Source organism: Saccopteryx bilineata, chromosome 7 (genome assembly GCF_036850765.1).
Source record: "Saccopteryx bilineata isolate mSacBil1 chromosome 7, mSacBil1_pri_phased_curated, whole genome shotgun sequence".
In the NCBI taxonomy this organism is placed as follows: Eukaryota; Metazoa; Chordata; class Mammalia; order Chiroptera; family Emballonuridae; genus Saccopteryx; species Saccopteryx bilineata.
Window position 1 is genome coordinate 66,486,653 of NC_089496.1, and position 18,660 is coordinate 66,505,312.

The window sequence follows — 18,660 nt, forward strand, 5'->3', positions numbered from 1 at the left end:
CCTCCCTTCTCTCTCTCTCTCTCTCTCTGTCTCTCTCTTTCTCTCAAATGAATAAATAAAATCTTTAAAATATATATTAAAAAGAATACTGCATTTGGGCATTATTGTTTATCCTGGTTACTGTGTTTTCCAGGGCTCAGGGCAGATAGAGTCATCTTTGTTTTGTGGTTGGGGACCACCAAGGGTGTGCAGGTCAGGAACATGCCCGAGGCCCCATGGATGAATGTGCAGGGGCTGGGATATTGGCCGGGCCTCCTGGAACCCCGGCTGGGGATAGCAGAGTGGTGTGCCCCAGTGGATTATGGGAGTTCTCAGGAGTACGCTTCTATTCCAGGTCAGGAAAGAGGTTGAAGAAGACCCGCAAGTATGACATCATCACCACCCCAGCCGAGCGAGTGGAAATGGCCCCGCTGAATGAAGAGGATGACGAAGACGAGGACTCCACAGTGTTCGATATCAAATACAGGTGATCAAATACAGGTGCGGGCAGGGACAGCAGCTGCCTCCTGGGCTCCTGGGTTCCTGGGCTCCTGGGCTCCTGGGCTGGGGGGAGGGGGCGGCTCACCTCTGAAAATCCCGCAAGGCCAGGTGGGTGTGTGTTCTTGTTCTCTGGCCAAATGGTTGACCTCGGGCTGTGCTGCTTGCGGGGGGAACTGCTCTGACCCTCACGACGGCACACAGCACCCTGAAAGCTGACAGGAAAGGCAGATAGATGGTCACTCCCCACTTTTCCCAAATGTAAACACTGAGCGGGCAGCTCTGCAGGAGCAGAGGGAGGGCTGAGTTTCCGAAGAGCAGTGGGCCCTGAACTTGCAGGGGACTTGTTTGAGCAGCCCGTCTGCCACACACCAGGCACACAAGCGGAAGCTTCTCTCTCAGCCTCTCTTGAATTAATTCCCGAGAGCACAGGGTGGGAATGGGTGTTACTCCTGGGTGAGATTTACTGATGAGCTCCAAAGCAAGTGTGTTTCCTTAAGGTAGCCTGTGGGCAAGTCAGCATGTGACTTCAGGAGTCACTTAGTGTGGTTTTTGGGCTGGACGTCAGACCTGGGGGATTCTCAGCATGTGAGATGGGGTGAAAGTCATTTAGAAATGAGGGCTCAGGGATCCAGAGACAGACAGGATGCTGCTTGCCCAGTCTCAGTTATCAGTGGCAAAGGTGAGACACAGATCCAGGCTGGGCCCAGTCCCCAGCTCTCCCTTCCCCGGGCTCTCTAGAGAAACACAACCAATAATCCTAGATCTGTATAGAAAGAGATTTATTAAAGGGCCAAGCTTGTAGGTCTGAGAACCAGGAGAGCCGAAGGGGTAAGTTCTAGTCTCAAAGCAGGAAAAGACCAATTTCCCACCTCAAAAACAGGCAGGTGGAGAGAGCAAACTCTCCTTACTCTACTCAGCCTTTTGTTCTAGGCAGGCCTCCACCGGATTGGATGAGGCCCGCCCACATTGGGGAGGGCAAGTTACTTCACTCAGGCTGCGGATATTATTGTTAATCTCATCCCAGAACACCCTCAGCCTGGCCTGTGGTGGCGCAGCAGATAAACTGTTGACCTGGAAACGCTGAGGCTGCCAATTTGAGACCCTGGGCTTGCCTGGTCAAGGCCCATATGGGAGTTGATGCTTCCTGTTCCTCCCCTCCTCTCTCTCTGACTCTCTCTCTCTCCTCTCTAAAATGAATAAATTAATAAAAAAAACAAAGCACCCTTGGACATGCCCAGAATAATGTTTGACCAAATAAATATCTGGGTACCATATGACCCAGTCAATTGTCACATGAAACTGACCATCACACATGGCTTTTCCATACCTGGGCAGGTAAGTCTCCCACCCCTCCCTGACTTCTCCAGCGTGGCCTTGGCTGTTCTCAGCCCTTGACCCTTCTGTATAAGTCAGTGGTCATGTAAAGCAAAACAGCATCAGGGAATTTGATTAGAGCCGTATGAACTCTGTTGATCAGTTGAGGGAGAACTGATTAACCCCTTTCTGTTGACTTTTCCAATCCCTGAATATGGAATGACTTTCCGTTTCTTAGATATTTTCAAAAATGTCTTTCAGGACTTTCAAAAAGTTCTCCATAAATGTATTATAATGTTTTGGTTTTTTTTTGTATTTTTCTGAAGTTGGAAACAGGGAGGTAGTCAGACAGACTCCCGCATACGCCCGATCGGGATCCACCCAGCATGCCCACCAGGGGGCGATGCTCTGCCCATCTGGGGCATCACTCTGCCGCAACCAGAGCCACTCTAGCGCCCAAAGCAGAGGCCACAGAGCCATCCTCAGCGCCCAGGCCAACTTTGCTCTAATGGAGCCTCGGCTGCAGGAGGGGAAGAAAAGAGAGACAGAGAGGAAGGAGAGGGGGCGGGGTGGAGAAGCAGATGGGCGCTTCTCCTGTGTGCCCTGGGTGGGAATCAAACTCGGGACTCCTGCTCGCCAGGCTGATGCTCTACCACTGAGCCAACCAGCCAGGGCCTATTATAATGTGTTATTAGCTATAATCCCAGGTATTTTGTATTTTGAGACATATATGCTTTAAAATACTATTTTCTATATATTCGTATCTAAAACCATGGCTGTATTATCATATTTGCATGTCACTGATATTGGAAGTACAGACAGTGTGTTCATCTCATCTAGAAGACACAGACAGAACTCAGATTGGTCACAGATCGCAGAGTCAGGGAACAAATCATTAGCCATAATTTATATTAAAATTTTTTTTAAATTTATTGACTTTTTAGAGAGACAGGGAGGGAAAGAGAGAGAGGGAAGGAGATCATAGTTGCGTCACTTCAGTTGTTCATCAATTGATTCTTGCATGTGCCTTGACTGGGCAAGCCTGGGGTCTCGAACTGGCGACCTCAGTGCTCCAATTTGATGCGTTATCCATTGTGCCACCACAGGTCAGGCATAACTGACATTTTTGGTGAAGAGCAGCACCTTTTGAGAAGAATCAAAACAATTAGTAATATTTATCCATACTGCAAAATAATATACACATGAGAAAGTTGGCGATTGTACTGCTTTTGTAGCTAAGCCATTTTAGCTGTTTCACATTTGGTGCACAGACAGAAAACAGTGTGGAGAAAACCGTGTCCTCACTGTTAGTCACAATAAAGAGGGTCCGCTGCACCCTGCCGGCCGGGGGCTGTTGTACAGTCGGAGCACGTGGTGGCTTAAGTAGAACAATGTACTGTTTTGGTTCTGAGCCACCGAGCAGAAGAATTTCATCCTTATTTGGTGGCCAGAACAACTCCTTGGGAGCCACAACACACAGAGCCGTTTTCATAGCAGCCTCCTCAGATCTTGCTAAATAAGAAAAGACCCGCCCTGGCCAGTTGGCTCAGTGGTAGAGCGTCGGCCTGGCGTGCAGAAGTCCCGGGTTCGATTCCTGGCCAGGGCACACAGGAGAGGCGCCCATCTGCTTCTCCACCCCTCCCCCTCTCCTTCCTCTCTGTCTCTCTCTTCCCCTCCCACAGCCGAGGCTCCATTGGAGCAAAGATGGCCCGGGCGCTGGGGATGGCTCCTTGACCTCTGCCCCAGGCGCTAGAGTGGCTCTGGTCGCAACAGAGCGATGCCCCAGAGGGGCAGAGCATCGCCCCCTGGTGGGCAGAGCGTCGCCCCCTGGTGGGCATGCCGGGTGGATCCCGATCGGGTGCATGCGGGAGTCTGTCTGACTGTCTCTCCCCGTTTCCAGCTTCAGAAAAATACAAAAAACAAAAAAAAAAAAAGAAAAGACCCTTGACAAGGAGCTAAAACAATGAGTCTGTCTATAGACAGAAATTCCATCCACAGGCTTTTTCTTAAGTAGAAGGTGGAAGAGGGGCCCCTTTCTTGAGTATGTGGATACAAGTGTTATTGTCATCTGAAGGCTGCCGGACTGAGACCGTTTCTGGCATAATGAAGAGAAGGTGATCTTCAAACCACTGTCCCGTTAAGAAACTTCCCACAACTTGTCTCAGTTCTTCAAGTAACAGAACAAATAAATCCTTTTTCCAGGCTGACGATTAGTGCTGTTGTTGGCATTGCTGCTGGCTCTGAAACTCAGCACCAAACGCACGCGGTTTTTAAAATTTAAAAAATGTTTCACTTTTACTGAGGTATGATTGACAGTCCTCACTGTATGAGCTTAAGGTGTACAGAGTAATGACTTCGCATCCGTATGTTGTCAAATGATTACCACAGTTAGCTAACATCTGTCACCTCGTATAGTTACAAAAATTTTTTTCCCTTGTGACGAGAACTTTTAGGATCTGTTCTCTTAACACCTTTAAAATACAGCATAAGGCCTTGGGCGGTTGGCTCAGTGGTAGAGCGTCGACCTGGCGTGCAGGAGTCCCAGTTCGATTCCTGGGCACGGCACACAGGAGAAGCGCCCATCTGCTTCTCCACCCTTCCCCTTCTCCTTCCTCTCTGTCTCTCTCTTCCCCTCCCGCAGCCAAGGCTCCATTGGAGCAAAGTTGGCCCGGGTGCTGAGGATGGCTCTGTGGCCTCTGCCTCAGGCGCTAGAATGGCTCTGATTGCGACAGAGCGACGCCCCGGATGGGCAGAGCATCGCCCCCTGGTGGGTGTGCCAGGTGGATCCTGGTCAGGCGCATGCAAGAGTCTGTCTGACTGCCTCTCTGTTTCCAACTTCAAAAAAATACAAACAAAACAAAACAAAACACCATAAGCAGTGTTAACCAAAGTTATCATGTTGTGTATTATGTGCCCAGTGCTTACGTGTCTCATAACTGGAAGTTTGTGTCTTTTGGCCACCTTTACCCAGTTCTCTCCTCCACAGAACACCTGCCTCTGGTAACCACAAATCTGGGTTTTTTTCCCTAGGTGTGTGGTTTTAGATTCCACATGTGGCCTTGGCTGGTTGGTTCAGTGGTAGAGTGTCAGCCTGGCATGTGGATGTCCTGGTTTCGATTCCCGGTCAGGGCACACAGGAGAAGCGACCATCTGCTTCTCCTCCCTTCCCCCTTCTCTCTGTCTTCTCTTCCCGCAGCCATGGCTTGATTGGTTCAAGCGTGTTGGCCCTGGGCACTGAGGATGGCTCTGTGGCGCCTCTGCCAGGCACTAAATATAGCTCAGTTGTGAGCAGGGTCTCAGATGGGCAGAGTATCGGCCCCAGATGGGGTTGCCGGGTGGATCCTGGTCGAGGTGCATGTGGGAGTCTGTCTTTCTATCTCCCCTCCTCTCACTTGGGAAAGAAGGAAAAAGAAAAGGATTCCACATATGAACGAGAGCATACAGGATTTGTCTTTTTCAGTCTGACTTATTTCACTTAATGCTGTGTCCTCAAGGTTCGTCCATATTGTTGCAAATGGCAGGAATTTTTTATTTTTTTTTATGTTGAATAATATCCTGCTGTGTGATACGCACCATACGTTCTTTGTCCATTCATCTGCTGATGATGGACACTGGGGTGTTTCCATGTCTTGGCCATTGGAGATAACCTGCAGTGAAACGGGGTGCAGATGTTTCTGCGACATCCTGATTTTGTTTTCCAAAGGCAAACAAATTGAACCACTTGGTAGGTGTGAGGTAACAAATAATACTTTTAAAAATATAATTAAAGTTTTTTCTTTATTGATTTTATTTTATTATTATTTTTTGATTGAATCTGTTGGGGTGACACAGGTTAACATAATTATGCAGGAATCAGGTGCCCGATTCTACAACACATCTCTGTATACCATATAGTGTGTTCACCACCCCACCAAGAGAAAGGAAGGGAGAGACAGAGAGACAGAGAGAGAGACATCGATTTGTTGTTCCACTCATTCATGCACTCATTGGTTGGCTCTTGTATGTGCCCTGACTGGGGATTGGACCTGCAACCGTGGCATATTGCCATGATGCTCTAACCCACTGAGCTACCCAGCCAAGGCCAATACTTTTATTATTTTATTATTATTATTATTATTATTTTGTATTTTTCTGAAGTTGGAAACGGGGAGGCAGTCAGACAGACTTCCGCATGCACCTGACCGGGATCCACCCGGCATGCCCACCAGGGGGCGATGCTCTGCCCATCTGGGGCGTCGCTCTGCCGCAACCAGAGCCACTCTAGCGCCTGAGGCAGAGGCCATGGAGCCATCCCCAGCGCCCAGGCCAACTTTGCTCCAATGGAGCCTTGGCTGCGGGAGGGGAAGAGAGAGACAGAGAGGAAGGAGAGGGGGAAAGGTGGAGAAGCAGATGGGTACTTCTCCTGTGTGCCCTGGCTGGGAATCGAACCCAGGACTTCCACACACCGGGCCGATGCTCTACTGCTGAGCCAACTGGCCAAGGCTAGGCTCTGATATCTTTTTAAAAGTATCATTTTCTCATTTTTTGCTCATGGTGTCTAAAAATGCAGTTGATTTTTAAAAATATTGAGTCTCATTCTAGTAGTATAAGTGGGAATTTTGGGAGGGTTTTCTGTGTGTAAGATTACCAACCCCTTCCAAATGCTTCAACATTTTATGTCAGTTTCTCTCTCTTTATTTTTAGCTTTTTCTGGGACTCATTCTTGGCCTTTAAGTCATTGTTAAGTGGAAGTGACGATAAAATAGGCTTTGATCTCATAGGGTACGCTTTCAGTACTGACTGTGAAGAGTAGTGTTTGCTATAGAGTTTTGTAAAATTTCTTTTACCAGGGTATTCCCCTCTATTCCTAGTTTGCTAATGTCAAATACTTCTTTCTAGGTCTAGTGAGAGGCTCATACTTTTCCCTTTACTCGGTTATGGTGGTGAAATTTTTTTTTTTTTTTTTTTTTTTTACAGAGACAGAGAGAGAGAGAGAGGGATAGATAGGGACAGACAGACAGGAAAGGAGAGAGAGATGAGAAGCATCAATCATCAGTTTTTCATTGCGACCCCTTAGTTGTTCATTGATTGCTTTCTCACATGTGCCTTGACCGCGGGCCTTCAGCAGACCGAGTAACCCCTTGCTGGAGCCAGCGACCTTGTGTCCAAGCTGGTGAGCTTTTTGCTCAATCCAGATGAGCCCGTGCGCAAGCTGGCGACCTCGGGGTCTCAAACCTGGGTCTTCCGCATCCCAGTTCGATGCTCTATCTACTGTACCACCGCCCGGTCAGGCGGTGGTAAAATTTTATTGATTGATTTTTCTAACATTAAACCAACTTTGCATTCCTGAGATTCAATGAGCTTGTTCATGGTCATATTATCTTTTTATTCACTGCTGCATTCAGTTTCCTGATTTTATATTTCACAAATTATAATTTTTCACAATTTACTGTATTTTTCGCTCCATAAGACGTACCCCCCCACCCCCCAAAGTGGAGGGGAAAATGCCCGTGCGTGTTATGGAGCAAAAAATACAGTATTTTATTAAATATTTTAACACACCATTTGGTTCAGAATATTTTTTTTCTTATTTTCCCCCTTAAAACCCTAGGTGTGTCTTATGGTCAGGTGCGTCTTATGGAGCGAAAAATACGGTATGTTTTTTGTTAGTCTACAGTCTTCTAAATACAAGCAGCATTCAGTTTGTAGATATTTTGTTTAGGACTTCCTTGTTTCTCTTAGTGACTAAGATTGGTTTGTTGTTTCCCTACTTTGTAATATCCTCGTCAGGCTTTGGTAAAAGTTTGACTAGCCTCATAGAACACGTCGGGGTGAGTGATTTATTTTTCTTTTCTGTGAAATAGTTTATGTCAGATTAGAATTATTTGTTCCCTGAATGTTTAGTAGATCTTGCCAAAACTGGCTGGGAATCGCCTGACGCCTTTCTTTGTGCAAAGATTTTGAAAAACTGTTGATGTTCAGTCCTTTGAATGGCTATAGGACAATTTTGTCTTTATTTATTTATATAGCAAAAGAGAGAGAGAGAGGACAGACAAACAGGAAGGGAGAGAGATGAAAAGCATCATATTCTGTAGTTGCGGCACCTTAGTTATTCATTGGTTGCTTTCTCATATGTGCCTTGACTGGGGGGCACCAGCTGAGCCAGTGACCCCTTGCTCAAGCCAGCAACCTTGGGCTCAGGCCAGTGACCTTGGGCTTCAAGCCAGTGACCTTGGGCTTCAAGCCAGTGACTATGGGGTCATGTCTATGAGTCCATGATCAAGCAGGCTATCTCAGGGTTTTGAACCTGGGTCCTAGATGTCCCAGGCCGACACTTTATTCTCTGCACCACCACCTGGTCAGGCTGTCTTTATTTTTTCCTTGGGCCAGTTTTGATGGGTTGTATTTTTCTGAGACTTTATTCATTTCATTTAAGTCTTCAAATGTATTGTCCTAAAGTTTTTCATAATATTATTTTATCATTTTTTTTAATCCTTGTAATGTGTAGTCATGGTCCCTTTTCATCCTTAATATTGATTATGTTTGCCTTTTCTCCTTTTTCTTGATCCAGCTTGCTGGAAGTTTAATTTTATTCATCTATTGTTGGTTTGTTTGTTTGTTTATTTATTTATTTATTTATTTATAGATTTTATTTAGAGGATAGAAGAGGGGGAGGAGTGGGAAGCATCAACTCATAGTAGTTGCTTCTCATATGTGCCTAGACCAGGAAAGCCTGGGGTTTTGAACCTGTGACCTCAGCATTCCAGGTTTATGCTTTATTCACTGTGACTTTGGCTTCTTTTGTTTTTTTACATTTTTCCGAAGCTGGAAACGGGGAGGCAGTCAGACTCCCGCATGCGCCTGACTGGGATCCACCCAGCATGCTCACCAGGGGGCGATGCTCTGCCCACCAGGGGGCGATGCTCTTTGCAACCAGAGCCATTCTAGCGCCTGGGGCAGAGGCCAAGGAGCCATCCCCAGCGCCCGGGCCAACTTTGCTCCAATGGAGCCTTGGCTGTGGGAGGGTAAGAGAGAGAGAAGAAGGAGGGGGGCAGGGGTGGAGAAGCAGATAGGCGCTCTTCCTGTGTGCCCTGGCCGGGTATCGAACCCGGGACTCCTGCATGCCAGGCCGACGCTCTACCACTGAGCCAACCAGCCAGGGCACTTTGGCGTCTTTAATCCTCTCTATTACATTATCATTTTCAATTGGTTTCCGCTTATCTTCCTTAAGCTTCCATTGGGTGTGGTCTGTGGTTTCTTCTAACTTCTGTTGACTGTATAGTTCATTGGTTTTCAGCCATCTTTCCTGGAGCGTTTATTCTGTAACTGGATCCACTCTGCCACGCCCCAGGGCTTTCCTTATCACTGCTGGTCACTGCCCGCCTTCCTGCTTGCTGGGAAGAACTGGACTTCAGGTCGCTCATGTGAGAAGTTTGTTCTGTTCGTGGTTGAAGTGATATCAGGAGATCAGTGAACTTGGCATTAATCATTAGACACAAGACCGCTCTACTCCTTGAGCTCAGAGGCGACTGACCGGGTAGAGAGAGACCACTGAGAGGCTTGCCTTATCACAGGTGTAGTGTATGGTAGAGAAATTACAGAGGAGAAAAAGGGGGAATAAAACTGCCTGTGAGCTCACTGCTCCGTGATAACCACTAGAGTGTGTGTGAGTACACATGTGAAATTTTCTTTCTTACAGAAATAAGACCACATGACACATGCTGTTTTGGGACACTTTTCACCTGAACGGCATATTGCGAACAACTTTTCGGGTCACTACGTTTGAGAAGAACGATGATTTTAGGGGCAGTGTCTGTTGGGCAGATAAAATGTATTATGCTCACTTCGTTAAAGAGGCCGTTGCCCAGGTGATATTAATGTGTGTTGAGAATTGTTGTAGCCTGAGGCTTGGTTTTGGGATTAAGCCTGTCCCACCCTTTTTGGCGTGAGGTGGTACAATCCTATCATGCCTCATAGAAGTGATTTTGTATTAGAGACTTCCCCATTATGTATATTGGATTAAGGGTTTGGATTTCTACACTATAAAATGGGAACAGAGCGGGAGTTTGCTCTCTTGGTTCCTGAGGTTAGCATGAGACAGCAGAGAGAATAGAGCCAGCAGCGGGAGGAGGCCACGTGGAGAAGGCCAGGAAAAGCAGCCAAGATGGTGGAGTACTGAGTGAGATGCCAGTTTGTACAGAGTTTGTATCTGGGATAAGGAAGGAAATGGGGAACTGAGGAGAATAAGGCTGGTGAACTAGAAACCTTTGATTCTAGGAAACTCGGATAAATCAGTAGCTTTGTGAGCACTGAATGTGACTGGGTTTTGGAGCCCAGTGTGTATTTTTACTTGCCCGCCGGGTGCAAGCTAGATTAAAGACTATGGCCCACCAGTTTTTGGCTCCATGGTTTCTTTACCGACTGTCCGAATCCAATGCGAACCTGCATGAGCCAGGCAGCTCTGATGCTGGCCATGGCCCTGCCTCCTGGCCTTACAGTGTCCCGTTTAGTGTTTTTGAGAACATTTGTGTCTACACATGATAATCTGTTTACAGGTCTGTAAAGCCAGTAGCCAGGGCCACCATCACAGCAGCCTGGCCCATGCAGGTTCGCATTGGATTCGGACAGTCGGTAAAGAAACAACGGAGCCAAAAACTGATGGGCCATCATCTTTAATCCTAGCTTGCACCCAGCAGGCAAGTAAAAACACACACTGGGCTCCAAAACCCACTCATTTAGTGCTCACAAAACTACTGACTTATCTGAGTTTCCTAGAATCAAAGGTTTGTAGCTCACCAGACTCTATTCACCTCTGTTCCCCATCTCCTTCCTTCTCCCTGCACAAACTGGCTTCTCACTTAACACTCCACCATCTTGGCTGCTTCTCCTGGCCTCCTCCACGTGGCCTTTCTCTGCTCTCTCCTCTACTGATAATCTCAAGAACTAAGAGAGCAAGCTCCCGTTCTGCTCCCATTTTATAGTGTGGAAATCCAAATCTTTAATCCAACATACAAAATAGGGAAGTGTCTAATATCATACAAAGTCACTTATCTGGGGCATGATGGGATTGTACCACCCCACATCAAAAAGGGTGGGAAAGGCTTAGTCCTAAAACCAAGCCCCAGGCTACAAGGATCCTGCCTGCCCACAGCCTGCCCCCAACACACATTAACAGCACCTGGGTGACAACTTCCATGTGGGCAGCACCATCTTTAACAAAGTGAGCATAATATATTTTATCTGCCCAACAAGGTCCTTGTCTTTCCTGTTTTGACATAGTTCAACTAAACGTTTGGTTCCCTCCTGGAAGCAGTGCGTTGAAATCGGTTGGATCGTGACCTTGGGTGATTTCCTGAGTGAGTGCAAAGAGGAAGACCATGTTTCTGGTGCCGGGACAGTCAGGCAGTAACCTGGCCCTCTCTATTACACGTGTGTCCTTCTGGGAACAGCTCATGACTTAGGTCCCACACACCTAAGCCAGGCAGGAAATGGAGAGACGGTCAGGAGTGCGAGGCTGCAGCCGGTCCTCATGTGCCTGGGATGTTATAATCCCTGAGATGAGACCTCTCATGTGTAGGGCAGAAGTTGAGGGAAGACCTGTAGAAATGAGATTTCGACTCTGTACTTAAAATGGCTAATTGAAAGAGAGGAAGTGGACCTTGGCCAGTGGCTCAGTGGGTAGAGCATTAGCTCAGTGTTTGGACCTCTTGGGTTTGATTCCTGGTCAGGGCACACAGGAGAAGCGACCATCTGTTTCTCTCTCCCTCCCTCACCCACTTCTTCCCACTTTCCGTCCCACAGCCAATGGCTCAGTTGGTCTGAACGTCAGCCTCAGGCACTAAAAATAGCTCAGTGATTCAAGCATTGGCTCCAAACAGAGGTTAGCAGGTGGATCCCAGTTGGGGCACATGCAGGAGTCTGCCTCACTATTTCCCCTTTTCTCACCTAATAATAATACAAAAATAATAAAATAAAAAGAAAGGGAGGAAATGGTGGCTAAACAGAGTACTGAGATCCCCTCACCTCACCCCAGGGCTCTGAAATGGTCCCATATTTCTAAAGGCAGCTAAATCCTGCTTGCATGTGTTTGGAACTTGGCCGGCCTTGCATGCAATTATGGCTGATGTTTTGGGCCTCTCTGCATCCCTGGTTTATTACAGGAGACTTTTGTGCCACCCTCTGGGCATCCCCTAAGGCAAAGCAGATGCCGCCCTTCCTGCCATCTGTCTGGTAGGTGGCTTCGGCAGCTGTGACAAACACTATCCAGGGTCTGGTGCTGGGAGAACATGCTGCTTCCTGAGAGAGAGGCCCCTGTTCCATTGCTTCTTAAGTTTGGAAAAAATGTGGTCTGGGGGGGGGGGCAGGCATGTGTTCTGGAATTGCCTGCCGCCCACCCTCTTGTGCATAGAGCTTCCTGTGGGAATTTAATTAGAAACTGATGAGATTTCCGCTACAACACTGGAGGCCATGCCTGGCATCTTGTCTTTGAAACAAAGGGCATTTGGTGCCCGTTTGCAGCAGGGGGACCCTGGAGGCTAAGTGGGGTGTAGGAGAATACAGACTTGACTTGCTTATTCCTAGACTGAGGTGGGGAATCAGGGTCCCCAGGAATACCCAGGGGCAGTTGCTAAGCACACTCAGGGCAGGCAGGGACTTGTCTGAGTGGTTGGGCTGGAAGGTCCTAGTGCCCGCTTATCCCGTGCTTCTAGGATGGGGGTCGGTGCTCTTAGGTGCCCCGGTGTGTGTACAATACAGAGGCACCGGGTATCGCGAGCTTCTGAGGCATGGAGGAAATCGCAGGCCACCTGGGGGGCTGCAGGCTCCCCTGCAGATGTCGGAGCATCTGACCCGGGCTGGAATCTGCATCAGGGGGCGTCCCCAAACCAGTCTGAATAAAGCTCTGCCGGCCCTCTCCCCTGCAGGATGCTGAGCTCATGCGTTCAGAGTGGGCATCTCACAAGGCATTTCTGTTTCTTTGAGAAGCCATATGGGCACTTGGTGGGCACTTCTCGGCCATGGCACTGTACCTCTTAAAACAGTTTGCATTTTATGGCTGTGAGGAGCAAGGCTATGTAAACAGGAATTTGTGTGGCGTTGAAAATTGACCACTAAGTGAATCTGACTTAATCAGTTTCCTGTCTACACACATACGCAGTTTACAGTGCTGCCTAAGAATCTGTCAAAAAGAAAAAAAAGGCCCTGGCCGGTTGGCTCAGCGGTAGAGCGTCGGCCTGGCGTGCGGGGGACCCGGGTTCGATTCCTGGCCAGGGCACATAGGAGAAGCGCCCATTTGCTTCTCCACCCTCCCCCTCCTTCCTCTCTGTCTCTCTCTTCACCTCCCGCAGCCAAAGCTCCATTGGAGCAAAGATGGCCCGGGCGCTGGGGATGGCTCCTTGGCCTCTGCCCCAGGTGCTAGAGTGGCTCTGGTCGCGGCAGAGCGATGCCCCGGAGGGGCAGAGCATCGCCCCCTGGTGGGCAGAGCGTCGCCCCTGGTGGGCATGCTGGGTGGATCCCGGTTGGGCGCATGCGGGAGTCTGTCTGACTGCCTCCCCGTTTCCAGCTTCAGAAAAATACAAAAAAAAAAAAAAAAAAAGGAGAGAGAAAGGAAAACAGCACCAATAACCCTAACTGACAATGCTTTTGAGGAAGTTAGCCACATTTCTGAGTTGTTTTTTCCCCCCGTGTTTGGTGTCCTGGCGTGAAAATGGTTGGGCTGTGGAAGCTCCCATGCGTGCATGGCGGTCCTCACATCTGTCCATCTCAGATGCGCTCACAGGTGGGGCCTCGCTTCCTCCCCCGGCTTGTCCTTCACTGTTCCTTCCGGTTGCCTGCGCCCTCTTCCAGACACATTTTCGCTTGCTGCACCAACAGGTCAGCTGTCTGGGTGCTGGACGCGCTCTGGACGGGTGCTTTGATGTAGAGGGTTCTCTCCACAGTCAGATAAGCTTCTTGTAGAACAGAGGACTTGGACAGGCTGGGACACATCCCTCTCATTCTCCGGGATGGTGATGGCACAATGTCATTATACAGGACAGCTGGCAAGTCTGAAAGGAAGAAGCGTGGCTCATGGCATGTAAACAGGCCTCCACTTCCCATGGAGTCCCCAGGGAGGGCAGGGGCAGGTCAGCATTGACATCCTCATGTACCTGAGTGGTGATGCGGGAATGTCACGGGCAGTTGGGCAGTTCTGGGGGAGAGGAAGGGGCCGAGGGAGTCCTCTTAGAAATCTCCGCTTGTCCCCTCTTCATGGGCCCAGCTCATGAGCTTGCTGATCTCATTCGCCATAAGTGCAGGATGGGGGAGCCTGGCCCTGCCCTCCGCAGCTTGTGCTGTGACAGGGAGACAGCCAGGGACACCGCACTTACAGGAGGACCTGGTGAGCAAGCGCCACAGGGAGGGAGGAACAGGGGGCTTCCCCTCCGGTCAGAAAGCTCTCCTGAGGAGGTGAAACCTCGGGCAGGTTTGAGAGGCCCAGAAGCAAGCTCACAAGTGTCTTAAGGAGTATGGAGGCGTGAGGGTGTTGCAGGAAGTAGGTTTGAGTAGTGGACAGTCAGCAGGCAGTGTGCCTGTGCCCCCGGGGCCTTCCTGGGCAGTGGGGGCCATTCTCAGGGAGACAGATGCCGTGAAGAGACGGAGACAGTACAGCAGCCTGCTTACTCCATCTCTGTGGCTGCAGTCCCTGGACCGTCCTGAGTCCTGGTCTCACCAGAAGGTCTGGATGGGGTCACATCCTAGTGGAGAGCCCCAGAGAGCCAGTGGCCTCCATGGGCGTCTGCAGGTGCCCAGGGCGACTGCTCCCCATGCCAGTGGGAGAGAGAGCTGCTGTGTGCTCTTTCCCAGCGGCCCGGGAGGTTTATTTCCGCTGTGGCAGGGACCCCAGCGTCAGTGATGCACTGGGTGAGTTGTAGAGGGCCCCCTGCTGTCTGCTCCATCTCTCTCCACCCTCCGTGTGTGTACGTGTGCGTGTTTAATCCCGGCAGCGCGGGAATGTCGACAGCCGCACAGAGGAGCCTGGCAGGGTGTCCCGGGGTACGCTCTTAGTGCATCTGTAACATGGTGCGATACCAGCTCAGAAATGCTGGGATGCCCGTGACAATGAATCCTTAGCAGGCTGGTGCTATGGAAAGTCTGCCCCTCCGCGAACGACGGCATCTGCCACAGTCAGCAGGCCCGCTCCAGTTGGCGTTGGTGCCAGTGCGTGTCCGCTGCGGTGCAGGTATCAGGAACCGGGTCCCTTCTCTGTGGACCAGTTCTTGGCTTGGTCTTGGAAGTCTTTGCTGTCCCATCCCCATGCCTTGGGCCCCCGCCCCTCGTCCTCGCTGGTGAACTTGCAGGGGACGCGGTGGAAGACCTGACTGTGGCCAGGCCTGGGGGGAGGCGGGCCTCTGAGGCCCTCAGGCTGCATCTGTGCAGTGGGGGCGAGTGCTTGGGCCCCCTGGACGTCAGTCAGTGGGGGTTAGCCCCGCCCCCAGCTGGCAGAGAGGGCACTGGCCGCTGTAAGAATGCCGACTGGCCCGGTGTGGCTGTGCCATGGGGCCTTATCTTTACTTTCTCTAGTCTGGTGACCCTCGTGGCCATGTCTGTATTTTCTTATTTTATTTATTCATTTTAGAGAGGAGAGGGGGAGACAGAGAGAGAGAGAGAGAGAGGAGAGACAGAGAGAGAGAAGGGGGGGAGGAGCTGGAAGCATCAACTCCCATATGTGCCTTGACCAGGCAAGCCCAGGGTTTCGAACCGGCGACCTCAGCATTTCTAGGTCGACGCTTTATCCACTGCGCCACCACAGGTCAGGCCTCTGTATTTTTTCTTTAAAAAAGATTTCTTCCTTTTTCTTTTGGGAAATAATTTCAAACTTAAAAAAAACATTGCAAAATAGCATAAGGGGACACTTTGCCCAGATTTTCCTGTTTTAACATTTCATGTCCTTTGTCTAAGGATGGACCTGTATGTGTGAATGCAGAGTTCTTTTCTTACCTGTTTGAGGATAAGTTACATATATTATGTGTATATAATACTTAAGTGTATGTTTCCTAAAAAGAGGATGTCCAAATCTTTTAGTAAATAATTTCCTGGTATGATAATAATAATAATATTTGAGATCATACGACATTATGAAAAGAGGTTGTGGCCCTAGCCCAGTGGTCAGCAAACCGTGGCTCGCGAGCCACATGTGGCTCAATCAGATTGAGGACGTTTTTAGCAAAGGCCAGTTTAGGAGTACCCTAATTAAGTTAATAACAATGTACCTACCTATATAGTTTAAGTGTAAAAAATTTGGCTCTCAAAAGAAATTTCAATCGTTGTACTGTGGATATTTGGCTCTGTTGACTAATGAGTTTGTCGATCACTACCCTAGCCGGATGGCTCAGTAGTAGAGTGTCGACCTGGCATGTAGATGTCCCAGATTAGATTTTGGGTCAGGGCACAGACGAGAAACAACCATCTTCTCCACCCCTCCCCCCTTTTTTCTCTTTCTCTTTCTCTCTTCCTCTCCCGCAGCCATGGCTTAATTGGTTCCAGTAAATTGGCCCCTAGTGCTGAGGATGGCTCTATGGAGCCTCCACCTCTGGTGCTAAAAATAGCTTGGTTGTCAAACAATGGCCCTAGTGGACATAGCATTGCCAGTAGGGGGTTTGCTGGGTTGGGACACATGTGGGGAGTCTGTTTCTCTGTCTGCCCACCTCTCACTTAAAAAAAAAAGAAAGATAAAAGTTGTTACTTTATAAATTTTAATAAATCCCCACTCTTTTTCCATGTGTGATTATATAATGCCCACAATCAAACATCAGTAGACAGTGCTGGTGGCTCTGGCCTCTCAGAGTTTCCCGCCTTTTCTAAGTCCCACTAGATGATATCTTGAATAGATTTTAAAGGTGAATGAGCTCAGACCAGGGTCTTGTCTGCAAGGAGCTTTTAGACTAAGCAAGAGACAGACACAAAGCAGGTAATTTCATGAACTTGGGGTCAGCAAACTGTGGCCCAGGGGCCAAATCCGGATTAAGGCCTGCTTTTGTACAGTTCACAAGCCTAGAAAGACCTTTATATTTCTGATGGTTGAAAAAGAATCCAAAGAAGAGTAACATTTCACAATGTGTAAAAATTACACGCAATTCAAATTTTGGTGCCCATAGAATAAAGTTTTATTGGAACACAGCCACACCCAAACATGTCTGGGCTGTCTGTGGCTGCTCTTGCCCCACAGTACTGGGTTGAGTCAAAAAATACTGACTTTGTGGACTTCTACGTAAAACTTTTGTGAGCCCTGCTGTAAATCCCTGTAAAAGTTCTAGGAAGAAAAAATATAAGGAGAAAAAAGATTGTGGGATAGGGGGTTTGAATGGAGAACTAAGAAGGGATCCTGAACTGGGAGCTGAGGGAGGGAAGGAGTTACCTGGAAGGGTGGAGCTTGCCTTCCATACAGCAGCATGTTCAAAGGTCCTGTGGCTGAGGAGTATGACCCTGCCAGATGGAGCTGTTAGAAAGGGGTCCGAATGGGTCTGGGGCTCTGCATGAAGGTGCTGACTCACTCCTCCTCTTATTTGTAGGTAAAACCTGCGTGATGGCATCCCGTGGGAAGTTAGTCAGCTGCTGCCTGAGTGTGAAGGACCTGGAAGCCGTCTTGTTCGAGGCGTTGAAACCAAAACAAACATCATTTGTGAAACTTGGGCATGTTTGTGTGTGTCGAACATCTGCTCAGAATGTCACCGCAGGGGAATCACCTCTACCACCCTCTGGACACCCCTTTAAAATGTCACTCCTTCTTCCTCCTCAAGAAGACCTTTACCTTGCTTAAGGGGCAAAGGATAGGAAACATGTTGACTGAAGAAATAGTAATTTGATAGCAACTGTTGACAAAAGGGATCAGAAGTTGTGGAGAACCAGAAGGAAAAGCCTGAGGGAATCCACCTGTGTGTTCGGGACTTCTGACACCCCGCTCTGCTGGATCTAGGACCTTTTAGATGTCTGACCTTTCGGCGGTCTTTTGAGCTTGGTCAAGCCTTAGGTTGGGAATGGCCGTGGGAAAGTGCAGAGCGAAAGCGCTTAGAGCCGGTCAGCCCGTAGCGGAAGTATACGCTTGTCGGTGGCTCCTTTTGTTTCTCTCTGTTTCTTTCTTTTCTTTTTTTAAAGGTTCAGCAAAATATATAAAATAATTTTTTCCTTCTTTGAGGGGGAAAGAAAGCAGCCTCTGGTTAGTAACGTCCTTTCTTTGATTCTCTGCCCTGTCGGTCTTAGACATCTAATTTCAAACTACCACTGTGGTAATTTAAATGAATAGTGATTTGTTGGCTGAACAAGCACATTGTCAGGGACTATAGCTGAAGTTGGTCTTGGCCAGGCTAGACTAGAAGCCCACTGAGCCCGGAGGTACCACAGGTGCGGGTCGGGGGTTCGGGTGGCTTCTGGAAGCGAGGACTTGGACTGACGTCTCAGGTTGATGGAGACTCCTGGCTCACTGTTTCCCAGGGGCGATGCTTCTGCTGAAGTCACCTGGCAGTGCCTTTGGGGCCCGGGGACTCCATTCTCCCTGGAAAGGTGTTTTGTATTTTTTGGCCTTCTGCAGGGTTTGTGGGTTTGCCTGTTAATTTTCTGCACTGTTGCTTTGGATGAAAACATAGACTTCCTCCGCTCACCCTTTTTTCAGATTCTTCAGTTTCCTGAGAGGGGGATGCCGGAGCTGTAGGGTCCCCTGGTTCCCGGGGCCCCTGGGCGCTTTGCAGCCCTGGCCTGTAAGGAAGGCACGCTGGCCTCTGTAGGAAAGCGGGGGTGGGGGATGGGGGACTTGGGGGGGGTATCTCCATGGGAAGAGCGCTCTCTGTATGGGCCCCCCCGCGCCTGCTCCTCTCGGATTTTACACCCTTTTCTCTGTCCCCTTTGCCAAGGGGCGGG

The 18,660-nt window shown here is 49.1% G+C and overlaps 1 protein-coding gene across 2 annotated transcripts in view; it reads left to right on the forward strand.

The window, feature by feature from the left end:
- FAM174B (family with sequence similarity 174 member B) overlaps positions 1 to 17,955 on the forward strand; it is a 35,336-nt gene extending 17,381 nt beyond the window's left edge. The window contains exons 2-3 of one of the 2 annotated variants that reach the window (XM_066239545.1): positions 335 to 480; positions 17,319 to 17,955. In XM_066239545.1, coding sequence (XP_066095642.1) covers positions 335 to 470 — 136 coding nt within the window. In that variant the 3' untranslated portion in view covers positions 471 to 480; positions 17,319 to 17,955. The remainder of the gene's footprint in view (positions 1 to 334; positions 481 to 17,318) is intronic. The other variant, XM_066239544.1, reaches the window with a different exon arrangement.
- Positions 17,956 to 18,660: the final 705 nt, after the last annotated feature.